The sequence below is a fragment of the Polyodon spathula genome, chromosome 26, assembly GCF_017654505.1.
Source record: "Polyodon spathula isolate WHYD16114869_AA chromosome 26, ASM1765450v1, whole genome shotgun sequence".
NCBI classification, from domain to species: domain Eukaryota; kingdom Metazoa; phylum Chordata; class Actinopteri; order Acipenseriformes; family Polyodontidae; genus Polyodon; species Polyodon spathula.
Window position 1 is genome coordinate 8,153,766 of NC_054559.1, and position 27,396 is coordinate 8,181,161.

General features: G+C 35.6%; 2 protein-coding genes across 2 annotated transcripts; both read right to left on the reverse strand.

The window, feature by feature from the left end:
• Positions 1-1,654: 1,654 nt before the first annotated feature.
• LOC121300475 (QRFP-like peptide receptor) lies at positions 1,655-11,029 on the reverse strand. The gene is made up of 4 exons (XM_041229049.1): positions 9,725-11,029; positions 8,020-8,151; positions 3,680-3,857; positions 1,655-1,929 (listed from the first exon to the last, which is right to left on the reverse strand). The coding sequence occupies exons 1-4, from the start codon at positions 11,027-11,029 to the stop codon at positions 1,655-1,657; spliced, it is 1,890 nt and encodes a 629-aa protein (XP_041084983.1).
• Positions 11,030-17,043: 6,014 nt separating this feature from the next.
• grifin (galectin-related inter-fiber protein) lies at positions 17,044-25,091 on the reverse strand. The gene is made up of 4 exons (XM_041229004.1): positions 24,967-25,091; positions 20,775-20,854; positions 18,215-18,377; positions 17,044-17,489 (listed from the first exon to the last, which is right to left on the reverse strand). Exons 1-4 carry the CDS (start codon positions 24,976-24,978, stop codon positions 17,325-17,327), a joined length of 420 nt encoding a protein of 139 aa, XP_041084938.1. The 5' UTR covers positions 24,979-25,091; the 3' UTR covers positions 17,044-17,324.
• Between the last annotated feature and the right edge of the window lie 2,305 nt (positions 25,092-27,396).

Here is a 27,396-nt window from a genome sequence, read left to right on the forward strand (position 1 = left end):
ACATCTGCCACTTTTAATGTCCCTGGCTGCATGCTCATTGCGAGGATGAAAATTATGTGTTGGAATTAGCAATTAGTGTTTTAGAGAATTGGTCTATCAGAGCACTCCCTGAGTGTACAGCATCATTTCATACATAATGCAGCATGTAACATAAACATCCTTTGCACAATTTTAACTGAAATAGAAATAGAAAAAAATTTCTTGTAGTAATGCTTTCATTTTTAGTTTTTTGCAAACAAGTTGCTGTGCAGTCTGCAAAGCCCATGTACACCACTGCATGCACAAATAGTGTAATTTAAAATATTGAAGCTGTAATGTGATGGACGTCCAGTTAGTTCCGATATAGGTTTCTATAGTTTTACATCAAGCAGGAATAGATTTGAATGAAAGAATGTAAAAAGAGAAAGAAAATAATAGCAAACATCTTCTCAACATATGTTTGGCTCCCATGTTTAGTTTTTAAATAGGATCACCTTAGAGGGAGTACTCCTGTTGCTATTGAAATGTTATGGAAAACCACTGTACTGACACAAGAACACCTCTGCAGTTATACCTTTAAGGATCTGTTTGAGGAACTTTTTTTTTTACTAACACTGCAGCTTTTCTCTTGACAGGCTTGTTGGATAACATGGATTGAGAATTGATTAGCAGTTTGCTACGCATGTGGACTGGCAGAGCTATACTGGTGTTCTTTTCTGAAAGGAGACTAATATTGCAGATAGCAGACTGTTTGGTTCAAATTGCATGTACTGCTAACCATTGATAGAGACGTTGAGTCTACAAGCTTCTTGCCCAACATTGACTGCAAGCTAACAAGATAACAATGCTGTGGACTACAATTAGCACAGGCTCTAAAGACTTCAGAGAGATCGAAAGAGATAATGCCACTGGGATCAAAGGGGTCCCAAGAAGACAACAAAAGGCAGATTTATGGACTTTTTGTCTCCAGGAGTGTGAAGAATGCACTGAGTTCAGAGGTTGTCACACTAGACTGCACACACAGACACATACAGTCACACAGACACACACACACACAAACAATAAATTAAAGTACCTTTGCTATTGGTTAAGTGTCAGAGAAAGAGGAGGTGGACCATCTACACAGAAGGGTATTTAATGTCATGCAAGCATTGTAATGATGAGTATTCTGTTTGTCCTGTATCTGGGACCAGACTCCCTGCATATTTCAATAAACCTAACAACTGATTGAAGAAAAGGACTCTGTGCACTTGAATCTACTTAATCACCATCATTTTTTAAAAGTTACTTCAAGGCTGTTTTCACAGGTCGCGCTATTGTCCTTTCTGTGTTGCTGACAGGTTATGATTTGTTGCTGTATTCATTTCCTTCTGACTCTGGCTCCCAAACAACTCGACTGTCACCTCTCCAAACAGTATCCCCTTAAGCTATCCCCACCAATTTATTTTAATTGATTCTGTCATTTTACTGTCTGTGTTGACCAACAGGTGTTATCCACTGTGTTGCAGCTAGAAAGCCTATGCATGTCCGCAGTCAGTTTAGAAAGAATAATGCACATGTTTAGTGAATAGCTTGAGGATGAATGGAATTTTGCTGGTAATGTAAAATCACAAGAATGAATAGTAAACATTATTTAACCCCGTTCGAAAAAGTTCTGTGACCCAGGGTCCAAGTTTCAATGGCAGTAGGTGTTCACGGACGTCAGAGTAGCCACCAGTCGGAGGCTCGGCTTGCTGCACGAGCGGGACCCACTTGCAGCATTGTTGTCACAAATCAGAAGATAAGATGTTGCAATAATCAAGGGATCGAGAGCGGGAAACTGCGCATGCTTGGGATTGGTGGCTGGTGCTCTGGGCGCATGGCCTGGACGCAGGAATAAGTAGCGGGCTAGTGCTGAGATAAATGGGCTGCTGGTGCTGAGATAAACGGGCTGCTGAGAGGAACAGGCTGCTGGAGTAAGAAGGATAGAGAGAAAGATTGTCGAGAAACAGCCAAGGAGCCAGCTGTAGCTGTACCACTAGATGGTAAAGCAGCACACTAGCACGCTTTACCTGTCAAGTGTAGAGTCCCGGATTAATAAACCGTGAATTTAAGAACTAGATCTTGGCAGCAGCTTTAAAGACAGGCCAAAAAATAACAAAAAAAAGTTTAGAAAAAAAATAAATAAATGTTTTGACAATTTTAACAGTTTTAACGTAACATGATCACAATGCTCTGTATCACCCCACTGCAAGATTAGTGGCTCCGTAATTCCAATGTATCCCTTTCTATATTTAATTAGCAGCTACTTGGCTATTCATGGTGAATGAGAGCATCAAGAGTGAGGAGGAGGCTTGATTGCATGAGTGAAGATGGGAGAAGCAATCATCAGAAACTGCGTAGGTCAGTCTGACAGAACAGCACATATCAAATTAGTGAGTGAAGGGCATGGAAGGATAAGAAAAAAAAACAAAAAACTAAAATAATTAATATTTAAAAACCAAATCCTAATACAGGAGGGATATGATACAAATCCACAGTAATATGAACATAGGTAACACGTGCTGAATTATTCCTAACTTAGAGAGTTATTTATGACAAGCATGCACACATTGAGACAAACTGACATGTTTCACAGTGGAATTGTACTGTTCAAACTTACAATTACATTTACCAGCAGTCTTTTTTTAAAAGCCATAGCTAATGCATTACCAACTAATTATGGCTTGTGTAATAGTCTTCCTTTTCTTAAAAGGGCAACACTGAAAAATGATAATAGTCTTTAAGGGACTTTAAAAAGATTCCACTGGCTTTTTGATAACAGTGCTGTTTGGTGAATGAGGCTATAAAACACCTTTATCTTAGGTGTGGGTCAGCTAAATCAACAGCTCTGGAGTAAAACACCCACAGTCACAAACACAGCCACAGCAATCAGTCTGTTCCCTGATTTAAAAAAACAAAATGACTCACTTTTATTACTATGGCAATAGTCACAGTCCCAAAGCGGATTGATGTTTACTATTATTATTATTATTATTATTATTATTATTATTATTATTATTATTATTATTATTATTATTAATAATAATAATAATAATAATAATAATAATAATAATAATAATAATAATAATAATAATAATAATAATAATAATAATGCTAGCTTTTTTAAACTGACCACCACCTCTGGAGACTAACTCTGGACTTTTGTTTTGCATGTTGTCCAGATATTCTAAATACTCACTTCCTGTATTGGTGTGTACCCCTGCAGCAAGCAGCGCGTGTTAGGGGCATGATTACTGAGCTGTACTGAATGAAGGGGGCTTGATGGATCAACACCAGAGAGTTCAGGCAGGGAAGGAGGTATTACTGAGCTGTACAGAATGAAGGGGGCTTGATAGATCAACACCAGAGAGTTCAGACAGGGAAGGAGGTATTACTGAGCTGTACAGAACGAAGGGGGCTTGATGGATCAACACCAGAGAGTTCAGACAGGGAAGGAGGTATTACTGAGCTGTACAGAACGAAGGGGGCTTGACAGATCAACACCAGAGAGTTCAGGCAGGGAAGGAGGTGAATGGAGCATTGGCATTACATTCCTTTACTTTAAAGATAAAAAAGGAGCAAGCACTTTATCTATGGGCGGTATAACATCAACAGGTGTAGCTGGTTGAAGCAGTAATCTACATTCTGGTGGCCCAGTTTCGGTGACTTGTATCTCAACTTATGCCCCAGTGGATAGTTGTGTCAGACATAGAGAGGCCAAGGATTAGCTGGGGCAGATCTGCTCCCTCCTCCCCCCGAGTGGACAGTCCCTCCAGGGAAGGCATGGCACGTTCACAGGGCTCTGAGGTTGGAGCTGACATGACTGGCTCTGCTCCACCTGCTCCGTGGATCCAGTGCTGTCCATTCAGAACAAAACATAAGTATCAAACTGTATCATACAACCCCCTCTGGAAAGGCAAAATACCCAACAGACAAATGCTAAGCATCTTTACTATATAGAGCTAACAAAAACACATTTCATACACATAGGAACACAGATTCAGAATTCAGACTGTACACATTAACTGAAAAGAACAAAGGACTTTTGTAAAAGGATATCATTACTAAAATGTTTAGGTCATTGTACCATAACTGATACCTGTTGTTCTATTTTCCTTTCACAAAAAAAGATGCAGTTCTCAGTTTTGCATAATTGATACTTGTTCACTAATGATATTTATTTAATTGTTAATTTGGTAACTGGATTTGTTTTTGCTTTTTTGTTACGCTTAGTTCAAACAGTTAAAATGTTTGTCTCTTATATTGGGGAATGTTGGTATGAGTTCCTCAGAGTTCGAGTTTGAAATCCCACTTACACAGACAAAAGTGTCTGTTGTATTTGAAGATAGTAGTGAGGACTATGATTTAGATGCAGAACATGAAAGTGGCATTAGAAAAATGAAAATGCAAAAAACAAAAGGAATGTGAACTGGGAACGGAGAGTAAAGTTATTGATTGTTTTGCCAAACCTAAAACAGACGAAGATCTAAATATCATTGCCAGCAAAATATAAGTCGGCTTTAAGCTTGTTTGAACAACAGTTGAAAGAAATAAATGCAAAAGCTGAATTTAAATCTGATGTCTTTGTAATTGATGGAGATTTACTATGTGATTATGAAATTGCTGTTGTTCCTGAATATGTTCAGAAGATAAGTAAAATAAAAATTACAAGGGGTGTGTTTATGTGGAAATTAATACGTAATTTGAAAACGTTTTAAATATTATGTTAAACAGTAAGTAGTGTGGTAAGTAAAAATATAGCACTATACGCCCCCCCCATGTTGCTACAACTGTAATTTTTTTTTTCATTGTTAACATCCTGCCAACTTTTTACACTTCTAACCTAAAAGTCTGTTTCAAAGCTCTCTTCAAAATGTCCGCTCCAGTGCACTGATAGTGTAAGGATTGCCCACATTGTCAAACAGGTGACACAGCAATAACGATCCATGATGTGGTACGGAACAGAATAGCCAGAGCACTTGTTGTTATGTTTTTTTTAAATCACGCTTCCATTAGTGAGTTAGAAGGCAGATCTCAAATCCAAGTGCACTAGAGTGGCAATTTTGAAAAGAGCTTTGTTATATCTGTAAAAAGTTGTCAGGATGTTAACATTGTAAAGAAAAATAACATGTATCTGATTTAAACAGTTTAGCAACACAATGTTAAATGCTAAACTGAAATCGCAAGCTTTTCTAAGTGTTAAGATTGAAATGTGTAATACTATAATGAAATAATTGTTGAAATGATTGTTGTGTAATAAAATGGCATTCACTTTACTGTTGAATTTTTCTGACTGGTTTCATTGACAAATCAACAACTCAACAGTAACACAAACTGTGGATTTCGTTAGTCCCCTTCTCTTCAAAGCCACAGAGCCACTTTAGGAAGATCTGAAGACTAATCAATCAGAAGATCAAAGGGTGGTGTCACAGAAATGCTTTAAGGTGATTTATGGTACTAAATAATGGTCCCAAGAGAAAATACATTTTATGTTGACATGCAGATGGTTGCCACAGAAAACCATTAATGATTAAAAATAAATAAATAAAATGAGAGGTGAAAAACTGAAAGGGTATAGGTCATGAAATGGATAAAGCAAGGAGACTTAAGAGATGACCACACACTATATAAAACATTATTTTAAAAACGATTAGTCTTTATTAAGCTTCATTCATGATACTTTTCACACATGGTTATGTGTTCTTTGTTATGTTTCAATCCAACCTCTGAAAAAACACTTTACATAAAGTTAGCACACAGCAAAAAGTATAAGATTCTGAATGCTTTTTAATCAGCATCTGATTAACAACAATACACAACACTTCTTGTCATCAAATGGTTCCAGCCTACAGCAGTCTTGTAACTCTTTACGCTAGATATATAGACAGATAGACAGTTCCTGTAGTATTCCGGTAGCATTCTGTTTATTGTAAATATGCATAACACTATGATTTAGCCAGATAAGTTTAACAGTGTATACGTGAAGCTTCGATATCGTCAAGTGCAGATTTTGTTTGAAAAAGGAGCTGTCCGTTTTTCTTTTTTTCTCGGTCACCCACCTCATTAGCAGCAATCATGGTACAATCAGAGCTTTACGCCATTCATAATTAACACTTTTAACTAAGGTGCTCTGAAGCTGCCACCTGACTATTGCAATCAGGGGAAGCCATTTTGTGTTATGATTAAGAGGTACATTTTTATGATTATTTTTTTAGAACATTGTTTTGAAATGTTTAAGGGTGACACATGCAATGAAGCTTCATCACAAACAGCAGCAGTGTTTCTCAGAAGTCCTTAAGTACTGTTAAGCACTGTTAGAATCCCTCCAAATTATTAGTGAGTCAGAGGCATTGCTGGCCGACTGGTTTGTGAGAAATCACTAAACATAAATCCGTGTTTCAGCAGTGGTTTGCTCCCAGTATTATTCTCATGTGAAAACTTGTAATGTACGAAACTTTTGTAGCCAAAGCCTTTATGCAATTACATTTTATTAATACACAAAGGCAAAGTATTTCCATCATCCAATGAAAAGTAATTATTATTTTTATTGACAGAGAACTATGTTGACTGCTGAGTTTCATTTACCCTTAATACCAATAGCTCTTAATTGATATTCAAGTGCTTAAAAAAAAACCTTTTCATCCAGTATATTGTTTAGAAACCTCATTAATATAATGTAAACCATGTGCTGATGTTTTTTTTTACACCTGAAGAAGTTTATATAATAGGTCAACTACAGACACAAATGATTTCATTAGAACATTTCAGCAATGTACTATGACCAGAAGAATTAACTCATTTTGCTTCATAAAGTCAAATGAAACCTGCAGAATAATGTTACCTTAACAAATTGAATTATATACCGCTTTGTAGTTTTCCCATAAACCAAAAACTGACAAAAAATTGAAAAATGTGACATTTTCGAAATCTAACATGAAATACTGTACTACTACAATGGCTTTTGCAATATCATTTGTAGTTTATTTGATTATATGATATTAAATAAAATATATAAATTATGTTCAAGCAGTTTAAAAAAAAAAAAAAAAAAGTCTCAATCCTAAAATTCTAGGTGATGCTAAACTTTTACCAGAGCTGCAGAACAAATAACACCTACATCAAACACACCCTTAGCTTTGTGATTCAGAACACCGTAGTTTTGTTTGATTACTAAGTTCTCTTTTGTTCTCTTTTGACATTGTGAAATCATGAAGAATACAGTAGATGCAACACTGTGTATTTAAATCCTCTGGTGGGGGATTTGTTACTGACTTAACTTGTTTAATGTAGTCATAAAATATTAACGTTGCATTAAAGTAACCACCCCAATACAGCAACAGAATTCTGTGTCTGACTAACTTTTATAATGTGATACTCAGGAAGTCTATAAGATATTTATACAAACTAAAAAGTAGGTGAAGGGTGCAAAAATTAAAATAATATTGTTTTTAATAAATGTAAACGTCATCTGTTCCACCTTCATTATATATACACACACATATATATATATATATATATATATATATATATATATATATAGAGAGAGAGAGAGAGAGAGAGAGAGAGAGAGAGAGAGAGAGAGAGAGAGAGAGAGTATATATACATGAATGGCAGTTTAATCCCATCCAAATCCATAGTGGGGCCCCCACCTTCACCCCCAAATAAAAAAAGTGTTTCTATCAAAATGCTTTTCATAATCATACAGTAGCCCCTTGTTAAATATGATATGTTTGTCGATATTAGGAGGTGTCAGGTTTAAAAAATAAATAAATAAAAAAGTCACACGCACATACTGTACATTTATAGTGCTCAATGTATTTTAAATGTATAAATCATTGCACTGAAATAACACTAATTACATTATGGAAAGAAAACTGTACAATACGTCTATACAGTAAACAGTACAGTAGTAAAACCAAATGAACACCTAGCACACTTTTTTTTTTTACTTTAGCCTGTAACAGAAAATTAATCATGCTGTTGCCATGGAGGGGGTTGGTCGGGTGCTATGTGCCTGACCTCGCCAATGGCAAAGCACCATTCTTCACTTTTCAAACAGATGAGGCAGATGTCCTGGTCCACCTGCGGTGATGGTACAGCCTTCAAGCAGATCCACTCCTCCGTGATTTCCACCTCACCCCGATCGAAGGCCTGCACAAAAAGGGGGTCTTCGTAGGGGCACATGTCTGGGAGGTGCCCATACTCTAGGAAGGCGAGGCACCATGTAGCCCCTCCTTCCCTCAACTCACACTGATGCGCATGCCACCTCTACATATATTCACCCCCCTCCATTCTTCTCAGACAAAAATCCATGCTGTTTTATCCCACGAAGGACACCATATGTGGCACGAATGTGAAATGAATGCAAAACTACAAGAGCAGACTGGAGTATGAAAAGCTCTGTGGCACGTTTTAATAAATAAACAAAAATAAAAAGGTTGAACAAACAAAAACATTTTTACAAAAACAAACGGGTACCCCGTCACAAGTTATGATACTTACTGGGGGACAGTCAATTCTCGTTAATACGAATTTCAAGGGACCAGCAATAAATTTTGCATTTTACCACTAATTCATATTATCTTGAGTAGCCTATAAGACAAATGCATATTGTCAGTTTTTATTTAAGGTAGTCAGTGGTGCACCTGCACATTAGTAGAATAGGTGTGTTTCCTATACATATACAGATGCTCAGAATGAGCTGGAGAGGTTAGCTGCACATGTGTGCAGTCTATTGCTCCCTGATTTTATGGAAAAATAGGTATTTCGCTGTTCGGCTCAAAAATGCATTGAGCACAACTGGCAATGCAAAAGAAAAGGCGGACTAGGAAATGCCAGCAACAATTGCGACTGTTTAAAACATGCTTTAAAAAAAAATGGATGCAATTGTAAGTGTCGCAATTGTCTGCAGCTTTCGTACATCTCATTATAATATTAAGAACCCTGAACTCCACCCATTTTTGCGAATTTATGCAAGAACACCCATAACTACATATCTGCATTATTTATTTGTATTTAAAAAAAAAAAATGTTACAAATGCACACTAAACAGCATACAACAATAGGATTAACTGGTACACAAAAAAAAAAACCCACACTCAAAGCCAGTTGTGGTTACAGTACACCGAAATTAAACATGTCTTTGTTTATTCTTAAAAGTTTACCATGGTAAATTATCATTTTGTTTGATCTTTTTCCATGCTTATTATAATATAGATTTAGTGTAGCTTACAGATAGTGTTGCATTATGTATTATGCATTGAATTGCTTTACCAAGCTTTCCATAAGTTTTGCTACACTTTAGGCCTCTTCCAAGTTACAGGGTCTATTCATAAAAGTACTTGCTGATTGTCCTAGTTAATCGTATTTCATTTAAAACTAATGAAAGTCGTCCATATGTGTGTAGATTTTTTTTATTTTTAAGCTATGTTAAGAATTTATTTCTGTGCTAACTTTATTTATTTCTGTGCTGGAACAGGTGCTTCAGGCAACTTTGAACCTTGATTTTTTGCAGATAGTTGAAGTTCACCTTTTATATTCTGGTGAGATATCTTCAACCACGGCATTCAACAGGGGTACAAATCAATTTGTTTTGCACCCAGTTCTGTAATTGAAACTACCCCTGTTCAAATTGGTTGAACAGAAACCACGCTTTATATTAAAATTACAGAGTTCAGACCTATAATTTAGTTTGATCACACTGCACCAAGGAGTGTCTTCTTGCCGAGAAGGTATGAAGAGTCACTGGATGGCAGGAGTTTGGTGCTGTCTCACAAATGGTTGTCTGTGAGATATGGACATCAACTGAGGTGTTACAGGTGGAGTCTTTGCGTGCGACACGGGCAGGTCTTTTATAGGACAGCAGCTTGGGGATGGTGGAAGCTGGGGATTCTTCAGATAAAGAGAAGCTAAAGAAGGAAACAATTCTACCCTGGTACCTGCTTTTCATTTTCTTGGCTGATCTGTACAGGTCTCCAACAAAACAATAGCAAATCGGGTTAAGGCTAGAGTTGGTGAGACCAAGCCACTGTGCAAAAGGCCTTAACTGCAAGATCCATGGAGAAGTTTCTTCTCTGTTGGAGTCCGGGGTGTTAAAATCTATCCAAATGTCCACCATATAAAGAGGGAGCCAAGAAAGGGCAAACAGGAGAACCAAGGCCACCACCATTTTGGCAATGTTCTTCCGGTTGTTTAGCCTGGACGGTGGCAGAGATTGATTTCTGGAGTCAAATTTCTTAAAATGTGTGGGGGTGCTCCAAAGTTTACGCCAGGTTAAGAAGCTGATTATTAAGTTGAACGTGACTGGGAGACAGTACAGGGCGCAAAACAACAGGAAGTTATAAGCTTGCTTCAATTTCACCTGAGGCCAGATTTCTCTACAAATAGGAAAAACGAACGGTAGGTCTTCTATGAGGCGTATCTCGTCTCTTTTGTTCATAAATATCAGAGGCATGCATATACCAGAAGACAAGACCCACACGATGACAATTGTCCAGAAGATCTTCCTCCATGTAAAAAAAGATCTAGCATTTAAGGGGTTGTGGACACTATAGTACCTGTTAACACTTATGACAGTCAAACTAAGGACACTAGCAGCAACTGAAACTGCTTGAGTGAAAGGCACCGCTCTGCAGAGAAAGTCTCCATACACCCAAGCCGTATAAATGTTGTGGCCCAAAGTAATGGGCATACAAATGCACACAACCATCAAGTCACATATGGCTAAATTTATCAGTAAGGCTCTGGTTGTGCTAACGCCTGACATCCTTTTGCTTCTTTTGTTAATGAGCACTTTAATGGACATGATGTTGCCAATGAACCCGACTACAAAGGACACCAGGTACATCACTGTAAGGGCAATGGTAGTGGGCTCTTTAATTGTCAGTAATAATATCTTTTCGAGTTCCGCGCCTTTATACAGCAAGTGATCGTGGCTCAAATTGCCTAAAGCTCCAAGTGAAAAGTTTCCATCAGGCAAAAGCTTAAGAAACTTCAAGTTGGTACCATGAAAATCCAAAGAGTAATTCATTTTTCTTCGGAAATAAAGACGTAGCCGCAGTCTGCTTGAAAAGTCTTGAATCACTGATCCCACAATCCTATGAGCCCAATTGTGTCAGCATGGCTAGAATGAGCAAACAAATACAATTTTTCATTTTTTTAATCTGCTAACAGGATGAAATGCAGTTTCGCCAAATAGATGTTGAATATGCACCATACTCAAGAACATCATTTTATATTAATGTCATTGCAGGTTATTTTATTATTTCCAATTAAATTATATGGAAGCCATAAGCATTTAGATATACAAAACAAAAACAAAAAAAGCCAAACAAAAATAAATAAATAAATAAATAAATAAATGTTTTTAAACATGCTTTAAAATATGAAAATGCCAATGCAAGCGTGTTCATTTACTGTATGATACAAAGTGAACTTACGGGTTTTTTTAACATTTGAATTCTGCATTTACATCAGCAGCAACGAAACAGCACAATACCTAAATAACCAAATTTAATTTAAACCAAATCTAATGTCTCAAATATTTCCACAGGAAGCATAAAACCTTAACGAAATGTTGTAATGTCACAAATTTCTAGCCTTTCAAAGAATGGAATATGTACACACGAGCAGGTACTTACAGTTCACCAACAGTACTGCATTGTCTAAAGCAGTAATAATTTCAGTGTTTGGAAACGCACTGAAACATATGCCAAGCAAATAAGTAACGTTTAGAACATTTCCATAATTCACTCTTTTTGAAGTTGAATTGGGAACTGCGTTTATTATTATTATTATTATTATTATTATTATTATTATTATTATTATTATTATTATTATTAATAATAATAATAATAATAATAATAATAATAATAATAATAATAATAATAATATAATAATAATAAAAACTAGCATTTCCTGCAACATGCCCAGATATTGTTGTTTTCAGTTATTACACAGCAAAGATATTTTGGGGATATCGTTTTGCTGTGTTTGGTTAAACGTATCTACAAAGCGGGAAGTTTGACACTCCTGTTACTTTTATTATTATTACAATGATGTATAATAAAAACAAAAACGATTAATAAAAAATAACTCGCCTTATAGAAGTACAGAAACGTTAAAAAGTTGCCATCAAAACCATGATACGCAATTCTACTATTATGTTAGTATTTAAAAGTAAGCTGCTGATAAAAGGCACTTTGTGTAGTTTACAAAGGTAGATTCTGAATTTAAAAAATTAGTACCTTGAATTCAGTGGGTTTGAAGACAGCCGCTGGAATCCCACTATTTTGAAACAGCTGTTTTCAACTTATTGCTTGCGAGACCTTCAACAGTACAGAGAAGCCTCTTCCAGTGCGTGTTGCGTTGTTGCTGCCTGGTGATGCATAGGTGTCTGTTTCGTTCCTGCCCTTATTCACAATGCGCTGGTTTGTGGTGGTGAGAGGACAGCGACCTGCAGGCGATGTCTACCAATCGTTCCACTTTTAAGCATCTCTCTGTCACGCCGATATTCTATATATACTTGCCGGATCAGCCAGCACTAGCTTTGAGTTCCAGCATCTACAGTGCTCTGTGCTCTGTGTTCTCGCCGTTTACTTTTGAACCCCTCGTGTGTTTTTGTGTCCTTTGTAACATTTGTTGTAGTCATATCAGCCATATCTCAATTATTAGCTTTATTGACGCTAGGCTAGATATTATGGCTGATGCCTGCGAAGAAACTATATATATATATATATATATATATATATATATATATATATATATATATATATATATATATATATAATATGTATATAAAATATTTATGCTGTGTAATACGACACATTATCCCTCGTCCACCGTGGACAACAATGACCAAAATTCTTGTCGTCCTTTGCAACATATTTGTATAGACCTGTTTAAATAAAGTGAATATACTACTACTCGCATATTGGATTTGTTTGAAATAATTTAGCATTTTAAATAAACAACATCAACCAAACCCATGTTAAAATAGCTACTTACGGTAACCAGTAGTCTACAGGATACACCAACTGTGAAACAGGTAAATAAATAGGTAAATAATAGACTTGTTCGGAACTGAATGAAAACCATTTTCTTCATAGTAGAAACTTCAAGTACAGAAAGTCTGGAGCCTGTCTTAATCAGATTCTGTATTACTGCATTTTACCAACAGGTACGTTTAACCTTTATTTATAATATAATCATCTGACAATAGTGAGCCCAAAAGGATGTCAGCCTGCAGCTGGAGCTCAACTAAATCTCATCAATTTCAATGTATATGTTGAACACAGGTTCTGTTTTCTGTCTGCATCATATTACATCAGAAAGATGTCAACTAAGTGTTTGCTCTTTCAAGCACAGTGCATGAGTATATGAATGTGTGCTACTTACTGTAGCCAGTGATACCATGCATCTGCTGGCTGCGCTGTATGTTAAAACTCTTTATTTAGCACAACAGCACAAAAATGCACCACTGCAATGGTCCATCAATACTTAATATCCAGCCTGCTCTGCCAACAGTGGCTTGTGGTAGCACATAGACCTGGGAGCGCACAACAACGTAGTCTTTCCTTTTCAATAACTAATAAATACTTTCTTCTGTGTTACTTCAGAAATACAACATTATGCTCGTTCATTTTTTTTTATCACATGCGGCAGACTACCTTGAATCACAATTGAATATAGATTCTGGCTACACTGTTAAAGAGGCAAGACACTTCATCATCAGCCACTTTTCTGCACTTGTTAAGATAAATCTGCAAATGTGTCATCTGTCTGCCCCCCCACCCCCAGCACTGCTTCCCTCACACAACGCGGACTAAAGACAATGTGTTAGTGGTGAGCATGTTTGCCTTGGATCTGGATACCCAGGATTCAATTCTCATTACTCCAATCTCATTTTAGAGATCAGAATAACCTTGATTGATTTGAGAATGTAAATGGCAAGTGGGGGCCAGTCCAAGTTTTCAGTTGGCAAGGAGCCAGAAAGAATACGAGCTGTATAAACTGAGCAGGCAGTGACATCAAAACACCATTTCATCAGTGAATATGGATGTGTGCACAGCATAACGCAAAGCCCCAATAAGACTATCTGTTGCTAGACTGCAAAAACAAACCCAAAACCCACAACCTGCAATGAATCCTTGAAGCCTTTTGCCAAGTTGAGGTTTACATGTTGGCTGACCTTGGTTTGTCGATTGTTTTGAAGAACTGTAACTATGTATTAGGGATAAAAATGAGATACTGGCCAAGCAAAAGCAAAAGTCATGAATAAAAAGCCATGGTGTTCGTGCAGGGTACTCTACTTGTCACATCATCTTTCATCACAAACCTAGAGCCTGAAGGATTAGATGCATGAATTTAACCCTTTAACCTTCACCCATTTTTGACAGTATGCATTAGTTGCATAGTGTTGATGAGTTTATACTGAGCATTGGCAGCAGTGAGATGTAGAGAGATGCAAGGTGGTGAAGGGGACACGATGATGGCTGATGAATTGTGGTGTATGTGTGTGCTGGGTTTTTATAAAAATTGACTCATGGATCTGGTGAAACAGGTCATGCAATGTACATTAAAACTACTAGGACTTCAATTACTGCGAGATTGGATTGGAATGTGCAAATAAAAGTAGCTTTCATCAAAATCAAGTGAAAAGCTGGCTTTTCTCACCTCCTTGACCTGCTGTGCTAAATGTACATTAGCAATGTATTGAATATGTAGGTGAAATCTAACACTGCAGGCTCACATGTCAGGACAATAGGGATATGAGGAAAAACTGAGCTGCCATATAGAGGACAAGTTATTATATATTAAGTTAGGTTACAGAAAATTACAAAGAGCTCAATTCTCAAATAGAAAAAGGGTGAACATATCAGAATGGCAGGTCCATTTGTTGAGGGGTGATTACAGAACCAAAACAAAATCAGTATGGCACTTCATTTTTTTTTTTTTTTAATACAAATAAAGTGCAGTAGTTTGAAGTGTTTACCACTGCAGATATATACAGATGACATTTTAAATTAGTTGGCCATAAAATGATAAAAACAAATTATATATTGTGCCTAGTAAATGTAAACCAGTGTTATTGATAACAATGATGTCTGATTTCAAACCCATTTGTAGCCTGTCTATGTATTTTCTCGTGCTGTATTACAATTTTAATTCAAGGGGAAACCATCTCAAATGTATTCTGCTGTCATATAGTGGGGGCTGATCAAAGAATATCTCACTGCAGCCGACAAAAAGGTTGTTTTTTTTGAAGAGCACTCAAGATGTCCCGCTTTGTTCCTCCATTGTGCATTAAAACAATTGATTTGGAGTGTGCAATTGAAGATTAGACAGTTTGAAAGAGGTGCTGAGGATCTTTGTTATGCATGTTTCGTTTTAACTATGAGTATGAGTGCATGTTTTATTTATACCTGTTATGTTTGCAAATGTTAATGCATACACTAATGTATCTTTTCATTATAATAATACATTTTTTAATACTCTCCAAAATATTGAGATAGCAATTTGCACTTTCTCAAAGCCCTAGATGGGCTCATGTCCTGACCTATGGTTCATCTACATATAAATTGTCTATTGGCATTTTCTTTGAAAGCTCCAGTGCTACAAACCTTCAATACCAGCATATATCAAAGATATGGGTTCCATCACATTCAAATAATCTGTATTCTGCATCTGTTCAGATATGCAGCAATCAAAAATAATAGTTCAGAAGTTGGCTTTGTGTTTTCAAGTGGCATAGTTTTTGTCATTAATGTTGCTTGTGGATGTTCTGTTTACTCAAATATCTACACAGTCATTGTTGCATCAGCCCTTAGTCAAACTCTGCATTATTTTAGAATGCTGTTGTGTGTTTTCAATGAAATGGAAACTATAAGTTCTACAGGTAGAACTTTCATCAGTACTGTTGGGTAACTTCTTAACATTGTAAATCTGCCACGTCCCACAATTGTGTTAAATTTCACACTATAACTTGATTTTTATACACCGATAAGGCCAGCAAATCGATATTTTGGGAGCTTGTGAGGTAGAACCCTTCTTAAAACTGTTTTTAAAACTGTATGTGGCCTGGTATGTCAGTGTTGACACAGAAATAAGCAGCTTTTAAGGGTTAACAGAGTAATTATTATTATTATTATTATTATTATTATTATTATTATTATATTATTTATTATCATTATTGTGTATTATTATTATTATTATTATTATTGTTGTTGTTGTTGTTGTTGTTGAGGAATCCATTAGTTTGCACCAACAACACTGCATGGAGCTCAGATTTGTTTGTAAAGGGTCATAATGACTCACCTTAGCGTGTGTTTGCACAAACATCACGGTGCTAGTTCAGCCATGATTAACCAGAACATCAAGTATTTTTGAGCTTATTGCTTTCTAATGTCCAGTGATTACTGTATGCCAACCCACATCAATAGATTATATTCTTGTGTACACCAGAAGACGTCTGCAACTTGTTGTTGCAGCTTTTTATTTAATTTTTAAAAATGTTTTTTTTTAGTGGGGAGATAAATTGGCAGCTCCATAGCTGATATTTGCGCATGCCTGAAGTGAACTCTGTTCTGGTGGCTGCAGACACCAACATAACCTTTTGTCTTCTCAGCGCTGAAAAAGGGTTATTGTGAACTGTTAGTGTGGTCTTTGAAAATAAAGAAACCTGTTTAGATTTACTGGGTATATTTTTCTTAATGCTATTAAAATGCCACTTTGGCAAGGTATTGTGGCACAAACATGGCGTTGTACTCCTGTAGTAATCCACTGAAATTTGCTGTTCTTTGTAGACGGCTGAAATCTGAACGAAGGTGCTGCAATGTGGTAAATTCTCTCCTCGGGGAGTATAAAAGCAGTCACTGCAGCTGGGCTGGTATTAAAGGGTGAGTATGCAAAGCCTGCATATTTAATGTGGTATATTATAGTAAGGCCAGGCCACTGCATAGTGAAACACACTATATGTAAGCATGAGAAAGGTATGATAAGAGTAAAATTATGACAAAACAGCAAATAATACTCTGCACATTTATAATGGTAGAGAGTGGGTTTAATTAAATAGAGTGTGCCACAGTTCAAGAGTCTGATAGGAGAGCACCAGCACATACATCAACAAAGAGAAACAGTACAATACCTAACTGGAGTTCTCATTCTAAATCAAAATTGATCAAGAAACAAAGGTGATACTTTTGTTGCTGTTTATTTAATAAGCATCCATAAACTTTCAAATGTGGCCCTCAGGTTAGGTACTTCAGAAACACAGTCATTTGTTCATATGTTGATGATTCCAATCAAATGCTTCAAAATGCTTCCCATTAATAGAAATGCTTCTTGGTGACTTCCACAGAGGAGATGTTTATGTCTTCTGTCACCTGCACTTTGGTGATGGCCTTCAGGTCATTAATGCGATGCTTGTATTGCATTATCTTGGATTCATCGATAAAGACATGGAAGTTCTCATTATCGGAATAAATTTCAAGCTGAAACAGAAAACAAAATATACCTTGGTGTTCCAAATGATATTGCACTGTACAGTATAGTATACTTGTATATGTTTATTTTATACAGATTGACTTTGTTCATCTCGAAATAGGTCAGTTACTGTAACATTAAAATTAACATTATACATACATATACAGCATAGATACAGTCTGTTGTATGTTTTTCGGGCATCTACTTGGCCATGTTCTGAAATATGACCTTACTCTCAATGGCTTCTAACTTGTTGAATACAGGCTAATTGATTGATTTTTTTGTGTTGAGTGAGTAGCAATTTATCAATCTTTTCCTAAATGTGATTGTCGATGGGAAGTTTTCCAACAGAAAACCTTTATTATATACAACACACAAACAAAAGTAACCCACCAGGTGTATGGATGTAATCTATGCTATTTTGGCATTGCCACTTTTCCTTCAATAACTTGATTGCAAACAAATCTGATTCTCTAGAATACCACACTTGACCCAACAGGTCATGCTTATGGCTGAATAAATAGTCAATCACTCCTAGGACAATCAAGAAATGAATATATTGTACTGTAATCTATTTTTTGTCACTTGACAGATAATTTATCCCTTACGGTAAAATAAGATTTTGGTAAGTTTCGTGTGACTTAATGATTTGTGGTCCACTGACTTTACACTTCAGAAAGCTCAATATCTGACAAACTAATCGACAGCTCTCCCACTGTGTTTTTTATTTTACCATGAATGGTTCCTCTGGCCCAAAGGGAAAGTTGGTACAGCGTTCCTCCTTGCCCCAGCGATTCGACACAAATGAATTGCAGACGATGTCCGACTCTGGAAAGCGAGGGTTAAAGTGGAATGCTACTCGATCATCCTGGTCACAGAGGAAATTGATCTCAAATCTGATAAAAAAAAAAAAAATAAGAGAAAAAAAAACACTCCGATATATAACGGCTTATATCCACACTGCAAGTGAGCTTTAACCCTCACCTCACCAGAAGGGCCAAAAAATGTCAGAATGTCATACAACACTGATAGCAACTGTATTTAGTCATTTAGCAGACAGTTTTACCCAAAGTGACTTACAGAGACTAGGGGGTGAACTATGTATTGCATTTACATCTCATCCAAAGGACGGAGCACAAGGCGGTGAAGTGACTTGCTCAGGGGCACACACAGTGAGAACCGGGGACATCCTGGGAACAAGCCCCCTTCTTTAACCACTGGACCACCAAGCCTCCTTATCACACAGACAAGCTTTTTCATCCACAGATTAGGTCAAAATTAGTTCTTAAAACGAAGGACTGTTTTAATCTGCACTTGCTCATTTAAACCTTATAATTGTTCTGGCTACCTTTTAAGAGTATATTTAAACACATCATTTATAGAAAGCAAAATGCATGAACAATTAATCACATTTTGCCCTAACTACCATATTAGGACTAAAACATAACTGAATTCGGCCTTTTTACATTGTGAATGCAATAAAAGCCATTAGCGCTTTAATACAGAAGTACAAGTTTATGACAACTGATAACTGCAAAAAGGTAACTGATTGCCACTCTAAGCCAACAAAGTCATTGTGGATATATTGGGAATGTGTACCAGGTAACTGCCTTGCAAAGTCACTTCATTAGCTACTCTTTTCCTTTTTTGAAGCTTCATGAAACTCATACAGTGCTTATTAAAATGTATTGTGCATATTTCAGTCATTTTGTAGTGTGACAAGGCAATCAGGAGTAGTTTTTTTTCTGACATTTAGAAATTCGAAGTTCCTGTGAGATCCCCCTGCTTAATATTATACTGATCACAGATAGACAATGCATTTCAATATGTTTTATGTCGTCATTTGATTCAGTGACATATGTTGATCATTAGCCTCTTGAGATGATCATAAATAAGGTTTTCAAATGATAGTTTTAACCTCTTGCTCTAGATTAATATATATCTAACTCATATTAAAATTCTTTACATTTAAAGATACTTTGTTTGATACGTGTATTAAAAAAAATAATTTTAACACTCACATTATTCATTTACAAAATAGATTGAATAAATGTTAAAATTGGTTTACAGTTTAATAGAAAATCATTCATCAAGTTAAGCCTATTGAAAAATAATAATCTGATTGGAATCATAGTTTGTTTTACTAAATTCACTCAGTGTGCAAAACTAATCAATTTTGATAATAAAATGAATTTATAACTGAAAAAGAACTTGAAACGACAACAGTAATAATGCATTAATGTTACAATATAATTTATATTTGGTGCAGAAACAACTTGAAAAATAAATAGAAATGCTATAGATAGATGAAACTAACCTTTAGCAATAATATGAATTATTTATAGCTTTTAAAAGTCACAGTTTCATAGCCTGTCAAGTTCACCTTAGCTACATTTTTTAAATTTGACAATAGTCTGAATACAGTTTTAAATTGAAACACATGATTAATGAGAAACATTGATGAGAATTCTTAAGGGAGTTGAGCGAGTGATTCAATAACTGCCTTCTACACATTCAATTAACAGCAAGACTGAGGACCAAGCTGTTTGTTTGCTTCAATAGACAGCCAGCAGGCTAGAAACAGAACGGTTTATGTTGCTGCAATGTGGACGCATCTGATTTAAGACAAGTGTAGCCCAACTCACCTTAGAATGAAGCCAAGCTATAAATATAAACTTTGCATAGATTCAAAATAAACACATTTTTTGTAAAGTTTTCAAATATTTAAGCATCGTAAAGGGAAATAAATAAAACAAAAATTGCTAATATGGTATGTTTTATGTTTTATAAAAATGAGTGGTACACAAAAGCAACAACCTTCTCACTAGTTGACTATTAGAAAATGTAAATAAATATTTTAGTTTTAGTTCAAATATGTAGACACTGATAGGAAGCTGATAACTGAAATACATAGACACCGTATCTTAGACAATGTATTTGAAGTTTCACATGGAACAGTCTAAAGACCAGACAGTACTGAATATTCCCAGCCCTAGCACACTGGGACTGGAATTAGAGATAGTAATCAATGAGGATCTGTCATGTCCACCATTCCCCCATTATACTTTAAACACCAAGAAGAAGAAGAATCACGTCCTGGCTGCCCATGTGACCGTATACCCTATGACATGACAGGCTTTTCAGTTTTGTTTTCTCTGTGTGTGTGTGTGTGAACACATCAAACCATTGTTCAGTTTTATGGTTTGCATCAGGCTGTGCTGTTCAAATCGTAAATTAAGGTTTGTGTGCGTCATTTTGGATTTGAATCGAGAGACACACTGTATATTACTTACTTGCTGGCATCAGAGGGGGGTTCTCCTTTCAGAATTATACTCCATCCAGGGCTCAGACCCTCGGGACAGGCAGCTTCAAACTACAATTACAGGAGACACACAAGACAGCAGTGCCATTAGTTATAAGTCTCACTGTTAATCAAAAGTGGTAATTCTTTTCTAAGGGGCACTGTTTTATAATCACAAAGAAATTCGTACACAGGGCAGCTTACTGAAAGAAAAAATACATTAAAAAGGCATTAATGTAATGCAATTGTTATCTGCCTTTTTGATTCCAGCTGCTGTAGAAAAGCCCTGAGCAGTCACAATGCACCTGGCTGTATTTGAACAAGCTGAGTAAGTGCATAGCCAAAAGAAACCCAGCCAAACACCATTTGTACCCCTGAATATGGCTTAACTAGCATAGATGAAAATTTTGTTTTAATGTCGGAGCTCAGAAAATTAAGCGTTGTTTTGCAATTACCAGGTTTTTCATTCAGTTTTTTTTAAAGTACCAAAATATCTATATAAGTAGCAAATGTGTATACTCGGCACAAACAAAGAGTGAACTGAAGATTTCCATTTTAAAATTCGGAGAGTTCAGGAGAACATAATACCCTGTTGTAACACCTTCTACACCAAAGCAGGATAAGAAGCTTACTGCTGCTGCACTTCATTGAGTTGAAGAACACCTGGCTAGGTTATTCCAATCAGTTTTAGATAATTGCTAGATAAGCAATAGGGTTTTTTTCTTAATTAACAGAGGGCTACTGTCAGTTTTCTACGACATTTCACTAAAATTAGAACAGGTGAGTTGGTTGATAATTGATAATCTCATTGGTTAATGAATTCCATCTTTGTCTAATTAAGAGGTCTTTAAATACTTCCTGTTTCTCTGCTACAGGGCGAATGGTTAGCTGGAAAATGAGGATGGGGGTTTGTGGTCCTTTTTGAAGTCCTGGTTTGCTAGGAACGTTAGGCCCTATCCACACTACAAAACTGGTCTCGAGAACCGTATTCGAAACCGTTGTAATTAATCCAGCTCAAAGCATCCTCACTGGTGTACCGTTTCATGTTTAGTCAGGCTTAATGCGTACACACTATATTAAAATTGTTTGGTTACAGTTCCTAGCAGCGCAATGAACAGTGGAAATACTATAGTATCCCATCATGCATTGTATTATTATTATTTTTTTAAATAATGTGTTATGCCTCAAATTAAGAGGACCATATTGTTAAAAATAAATAAAACAAGTATTTTGGAAAAAAATAAATGTGAATACACACGCAAGTAGGGCTTTATTTTTTAATCAGGTGACACGCTGTTAAACAACTCACAATTAAACTCTGAGGAACGCTATTAATTACATAACAATCTGTGTTTTTTTGCCTTCATAGCTTGCCTGAGCCTAATTCTGGTCCCATTAATTTTATTTCAAACAGCTTACAAATTACATGAATTGTTCATCCTCGATCCTACTTTTACACGCATTTCATTTTTGCAGTCGTCTAATTTAACACTGTGCTTTTGTTATTATCCACACTAGTTTAACAGAGCTGTCTTGACAGATTTTATTTTTTTAATTTTGTAGTCGCCAATTGATTTTACCTGGTTTTTCTTTGAACAAAAACTGTAACCATTGTTTTTCTTAACAGTGTACAAACAAAAATACTAATAATAATACTACTAATACTACTACTAATAATAATAATAATAATAATAATAATAATAATAACAACAAATATATATATATATATATATATATATATATATATATATATATATATATATATATATATATATATATATATATATTGTGTGTGTGTGTTGGAAAAACAGAGGTGCACTATACTCCAGCACCTTTGAAAATAACCCCATTGTGTTCAGCCTATAAATCAATCCTGCCAAATGCTACCGAGAGAAAAATATTCACTAAGGCGTGACTGGGATGACCTTTATTTCCTGAGCTGAATCGTATAGTAACACAATGCTGAGTCTTTTCACAAATACTGGACAATTCTTAGTTTGCCTCACATAGCCAATAAGACTGAGCAAGTAAACTTCACACCAATCATTTTTTTAGCATCTGTAGTGTAGCTGATTTTAAAATGCAACACATGTTCTCAGGATCAATTTAGACATCAGATAACTGATATAATTAGCAACACCCAGCAGTTTCTCTCAGCCAGCTGTCAAGTGCTGTAGTCAAAGCCAGATACATTTTATCAATTGCAAACAATTTCTCCACATTTTGAATGAACAGTTGTTGTACAGAAGTCGTGGTTTGAATACATGTCCTCCAGGTTTGGTGTATGCTATTCGTTAGATGAGTGGTATGGTACATGTGTGTTGTATAATACATATATATATATATATATATATATATATATATATATATATATATATATATATATCCTATACAGTATAGATAATGTCCTATGTCTATTTAATTTATTATTATTTTATTTATATTATTAGTTTAATTAGCATTATATTATATATATATTATTAAATCAGTGTATATGCACATTCTCATTACAAGAACCGATCGAATCTAGTAAAAGTCGTCTAACAGCGTCTACATTCAAAGTGCTTTAAAAGTCAGAGTACAGTCAGTAACTGCAGATATGTTTTGGGGCTCATCAGTGCTGTGTAACTGTGCTCTGACTAATGAAAAGCTCATCAGAGTAATTAAATAAAACTAGTCTTTGAGTTATGGTGAGATAAAGCAGTAGCAAACTCTATTTGAAAGCTGTCTTCCGATGTTCATATACGTTTAGTTTTGCTTTCAGAGAGCAGGAAGGAATGACCTTTACTAGTTGTGCTCTTTCAGACCAACAGACTCATGCAAGATTTCTATCTTGAGCTGTGACTTGGCTGTGCTGTGCTCTGAATGATGGCAACCGCACCTCAGAAAGCATCATAAAAAAAAAAAAAAAAAAAAAACATTTACCAGGGAAATATACAGTCATTTTCCAGTTTATCATGATAATTCCTTTGCTTTTACACCACTGTCATATACGCTATCATGATTCCCACGGTTTCACTATTCTTTACAACAATTTGCAATGCTTTTACCAGGTAAAAAGTAAGCTTTACTGCACTGCAGGATATAACTGCTATAAAGGCACCTTGTGACAGCCTAGCAAGAAACAGAGGAAAGTGCAGACAGTCATAATCACACTGACAAAAAGCACATATGGCACAGGAATACATAGTGCTATAAAATAAAGCTGTATGTGATGCTGAACTCATACTGCCCAAGGTTCCTTCTGCTGCCACTAACTTGCTTAACAAGGCACTGCGAGAGATGCCTTGATGCACCAAGAACAAAAAGGGTTGCAAAAACCATTAAATACCAATTCAATAGAAAACGACATTCCTGAGCATCCAGACTGTAGTTGCATAATGAAAAGCAAACTAAATTATAAAGATACATTATGAATTTGGGCAATGGAGTATAATCCAATTATATCACAGAGTAAAGATTAGGAGTTAGTTAGCAGTTTCCTAGATGAATATTCGGAAATGCACTGAAAATTCCCCATTTGATGTAACTGGAATGTACCTTAAGGGGAGAAAGTTTTGAGAATCTATTGTGAAAGGAACTGTCCTGAGCAAACTCGCCCTCTAATGAGTCAAGCTGCTTATGCAGGCTTTTCTTATGGTGGTCTTTCTGGACTATATTGATCATTGGGACACTTAGGAATAGGATTATTCCCATGATTAGTTTTAACTGTGGGAATACATTCAAGGTCACATACAGTGTCATTGCAGTCAGCTGTGTCTGAGACATTTACTCACATATCCTGTACTTTACATATTTTACCTTTAAGCAAAAGAAATAATGAGTGAAAGATACAGCAATGTGATTGCCCATAGTATCTGCAATACATTGAGTATTATTGTAATGTAACACAGTAGATCCCTTACACAGCATACAAGATCAATTATGCAGTCTTAAAATGTAAATGTCGCATTTAAAAGTTACTTGTGGAAGGGGACATAAAATAAAAGCTGAAATAAAGCAGCATTAATGATATTTTATATATACAAGTCACACTGCATGAATCACCACACTGGCTGGCTTGCATTTATACTGTCCTATAGCCTTATATTAGCCCTGTCTGAAAGAATATGAAGAATCACTTTCCTAAGTTGAAGTTTTAAAAAAAAGCCCTTACTAAATATTAAGAAATGGGATTCTCTTACCCGTAATGTCATCGTTTCTATGATATCTCAGTGCTCCCTGATTTTGATTTGAATTCCAATTAGTATTTTTTTTGTGGGCTCAGGCTAATTTAAAGAGCAGACATGCCCACGTGAGGGTGAGGATTTAGTGGGATAATGTGAATCACACAGACACAATCGCAGTCTGCTTTAGCATTGTCTGTGCTGCTGGATCACTTCAGTTCATTATCTCATCAGGCTCCAGCAAGCCAAAACATGTCATTAAGAGGAAAGTCACAGCATTTCAAGCTACGCTTTTTTTTCTTTGTACAAATTCTCTAATGTAAATAAACACCAGGAAATGCTGTCAATTCTCATTTAAATGAATTTCACGGGATCGCAAAAAATAATCTTATCGACAATCTTATCAGGAGCTAGTGCCACAGTTGTGCCAACTGCTGTACATTGCTAACGTACTGGACATTAATATTGCACATACAACCTCCAAGGAACTATTCTACAATACAATACTAGCAGTTTGAGGTAGGGACCTACCATCTCCATAAATCTATTTTCAATTATTTTCTTTCTTTCTTTTTAAGATTTGAACTATTTTCTGGTTTTGTATCTTTCAACCTTGGCCGCATCTTTATCTATTGAAAGTTCTGACTTCTTTTTAATTGTGAAGTTATATTAAAGCATAATGTGTGTGGGACTGTAGCATATGAAGATGATAAATACTAGTAGATTTCACCCAGAGGCAATATATGCAAAAGGCTAAGCATTCAACTCCATACAGATGTGATTTATGTAACCTTCAAATATTGAAACAATCTCATATTTTCAAAAAACGTTTTAAGAAAAAAAAAAAACATTTCTTACAGATGAACTGCTGACGTCATGAACTGCCATTGAAGATATTTATGAGTAAATGCAGAGTAAACAAATAATTGAAAACAGGCAGGGCTCTGAAAAGTAAAAAGGTCTATATAACTACAGCTACGAATTTGCTTCTGTGCAAAATCTGCATTTTTTTTTTCTAAAACAAAACCATGTTCATTCTTACCTAAAACAATACAATAACAAAAAATTACAGTGGTATGCAAATTTACTAGAACACCCATTGCTTCTGTAGTTTTGATTTGTTGTGCTTATGAAGTCCAACCACAGACCGAAAATCATGGAAAATTGTCAACACAGGCAAATTGGTGATTGTCTCATTTAATTGATGACATTAAAAGGCTACACATGCAATTACTTTAAAATAGTAAGAGAAAAGGAACACATATCCACAAATGATAAAATGCATGAGACTTTTTAGAAGTTGTTTAAGATGCCTGTGAGTTGAAATTTTATATTATTATTTATTATTATTATTATTATATTATTATTATTATTATTATTATTATTATTATTATTATTATTATTATAACCTCCAATCCCATTCTCCACTCACTGAATACACAACCACGAGTGAGTGAAAACATGCAGCTTTTATGCAGCTGTACCGAGACTTGATTGCTAATCAATCATTCAATTGGAGTCTCGGTACAACTGCACGTGAATTAATAAATGCAATTCCCCGTGCTCACATATTATTACATTTTACCTGCACGTGAAGGAACTGCTGTGCAATCCTCGTGCTTAAATACAAATATACATTTTAAACAACTCGTGTTCCACAGACCCATTTATATCCCATGCACCGATGACTATACACCAACATTAACACACAACACATGACATACAACAGAAAATACACACAGGGGCAGGGCAACATTGCCACAATGCCTAATTAAATCATAAAGTGGTCTAACATTGGTGTCTGTTGTTTCAATCAAATCAAATTGTATTCACATAGTGCCTTTCATAAAAAAAGTATCTAAAAGCCATGTACAATATAAAACAAAGAAAATCACAATAAAATACACAAAACTGCCAACAATTAAATTAAAACGAATATGTTGAAAAAAGCAATTAAAAGAGATACAATTGTGATTATAATAGTAAAAAAAAGAGTTTAAAACAAACATTTATGAAAATTAGAATTTTAAAAAGGGCAAAAAGAAAATTCAGTTTAGATTGTAAAATAGGAACACTAAGATAGAAAATCTCTTTTTATAAAAATATGTTTTTAATCTTGACTTAAACAGTCCCAGCTTCCCTGACAGAGGCAGAGCATTCCATAATTTATGAGCTTTGAAAGAAAAGGCTCTTCCTCCTGTGTTATTTTTATGCATCCTGTAATAACCAACAGCGTCCTGTGATCTAAGATTGTGATTAGCAGAATATGGGGTTAATAATTCCTGTACGTAACTGGGTGCTAATCCATTTAGGGTCTTATAAGTTAAAAGCAAAATCTTAAAATAAATTCCTAACTGGATAGGGAGCCCGTGTAAAGAGGTCAAAACAGGAGTAATATGTTCTGAACGAGCTGTGAGCGAGACACCACACTCTTGGGATACCAGAGAG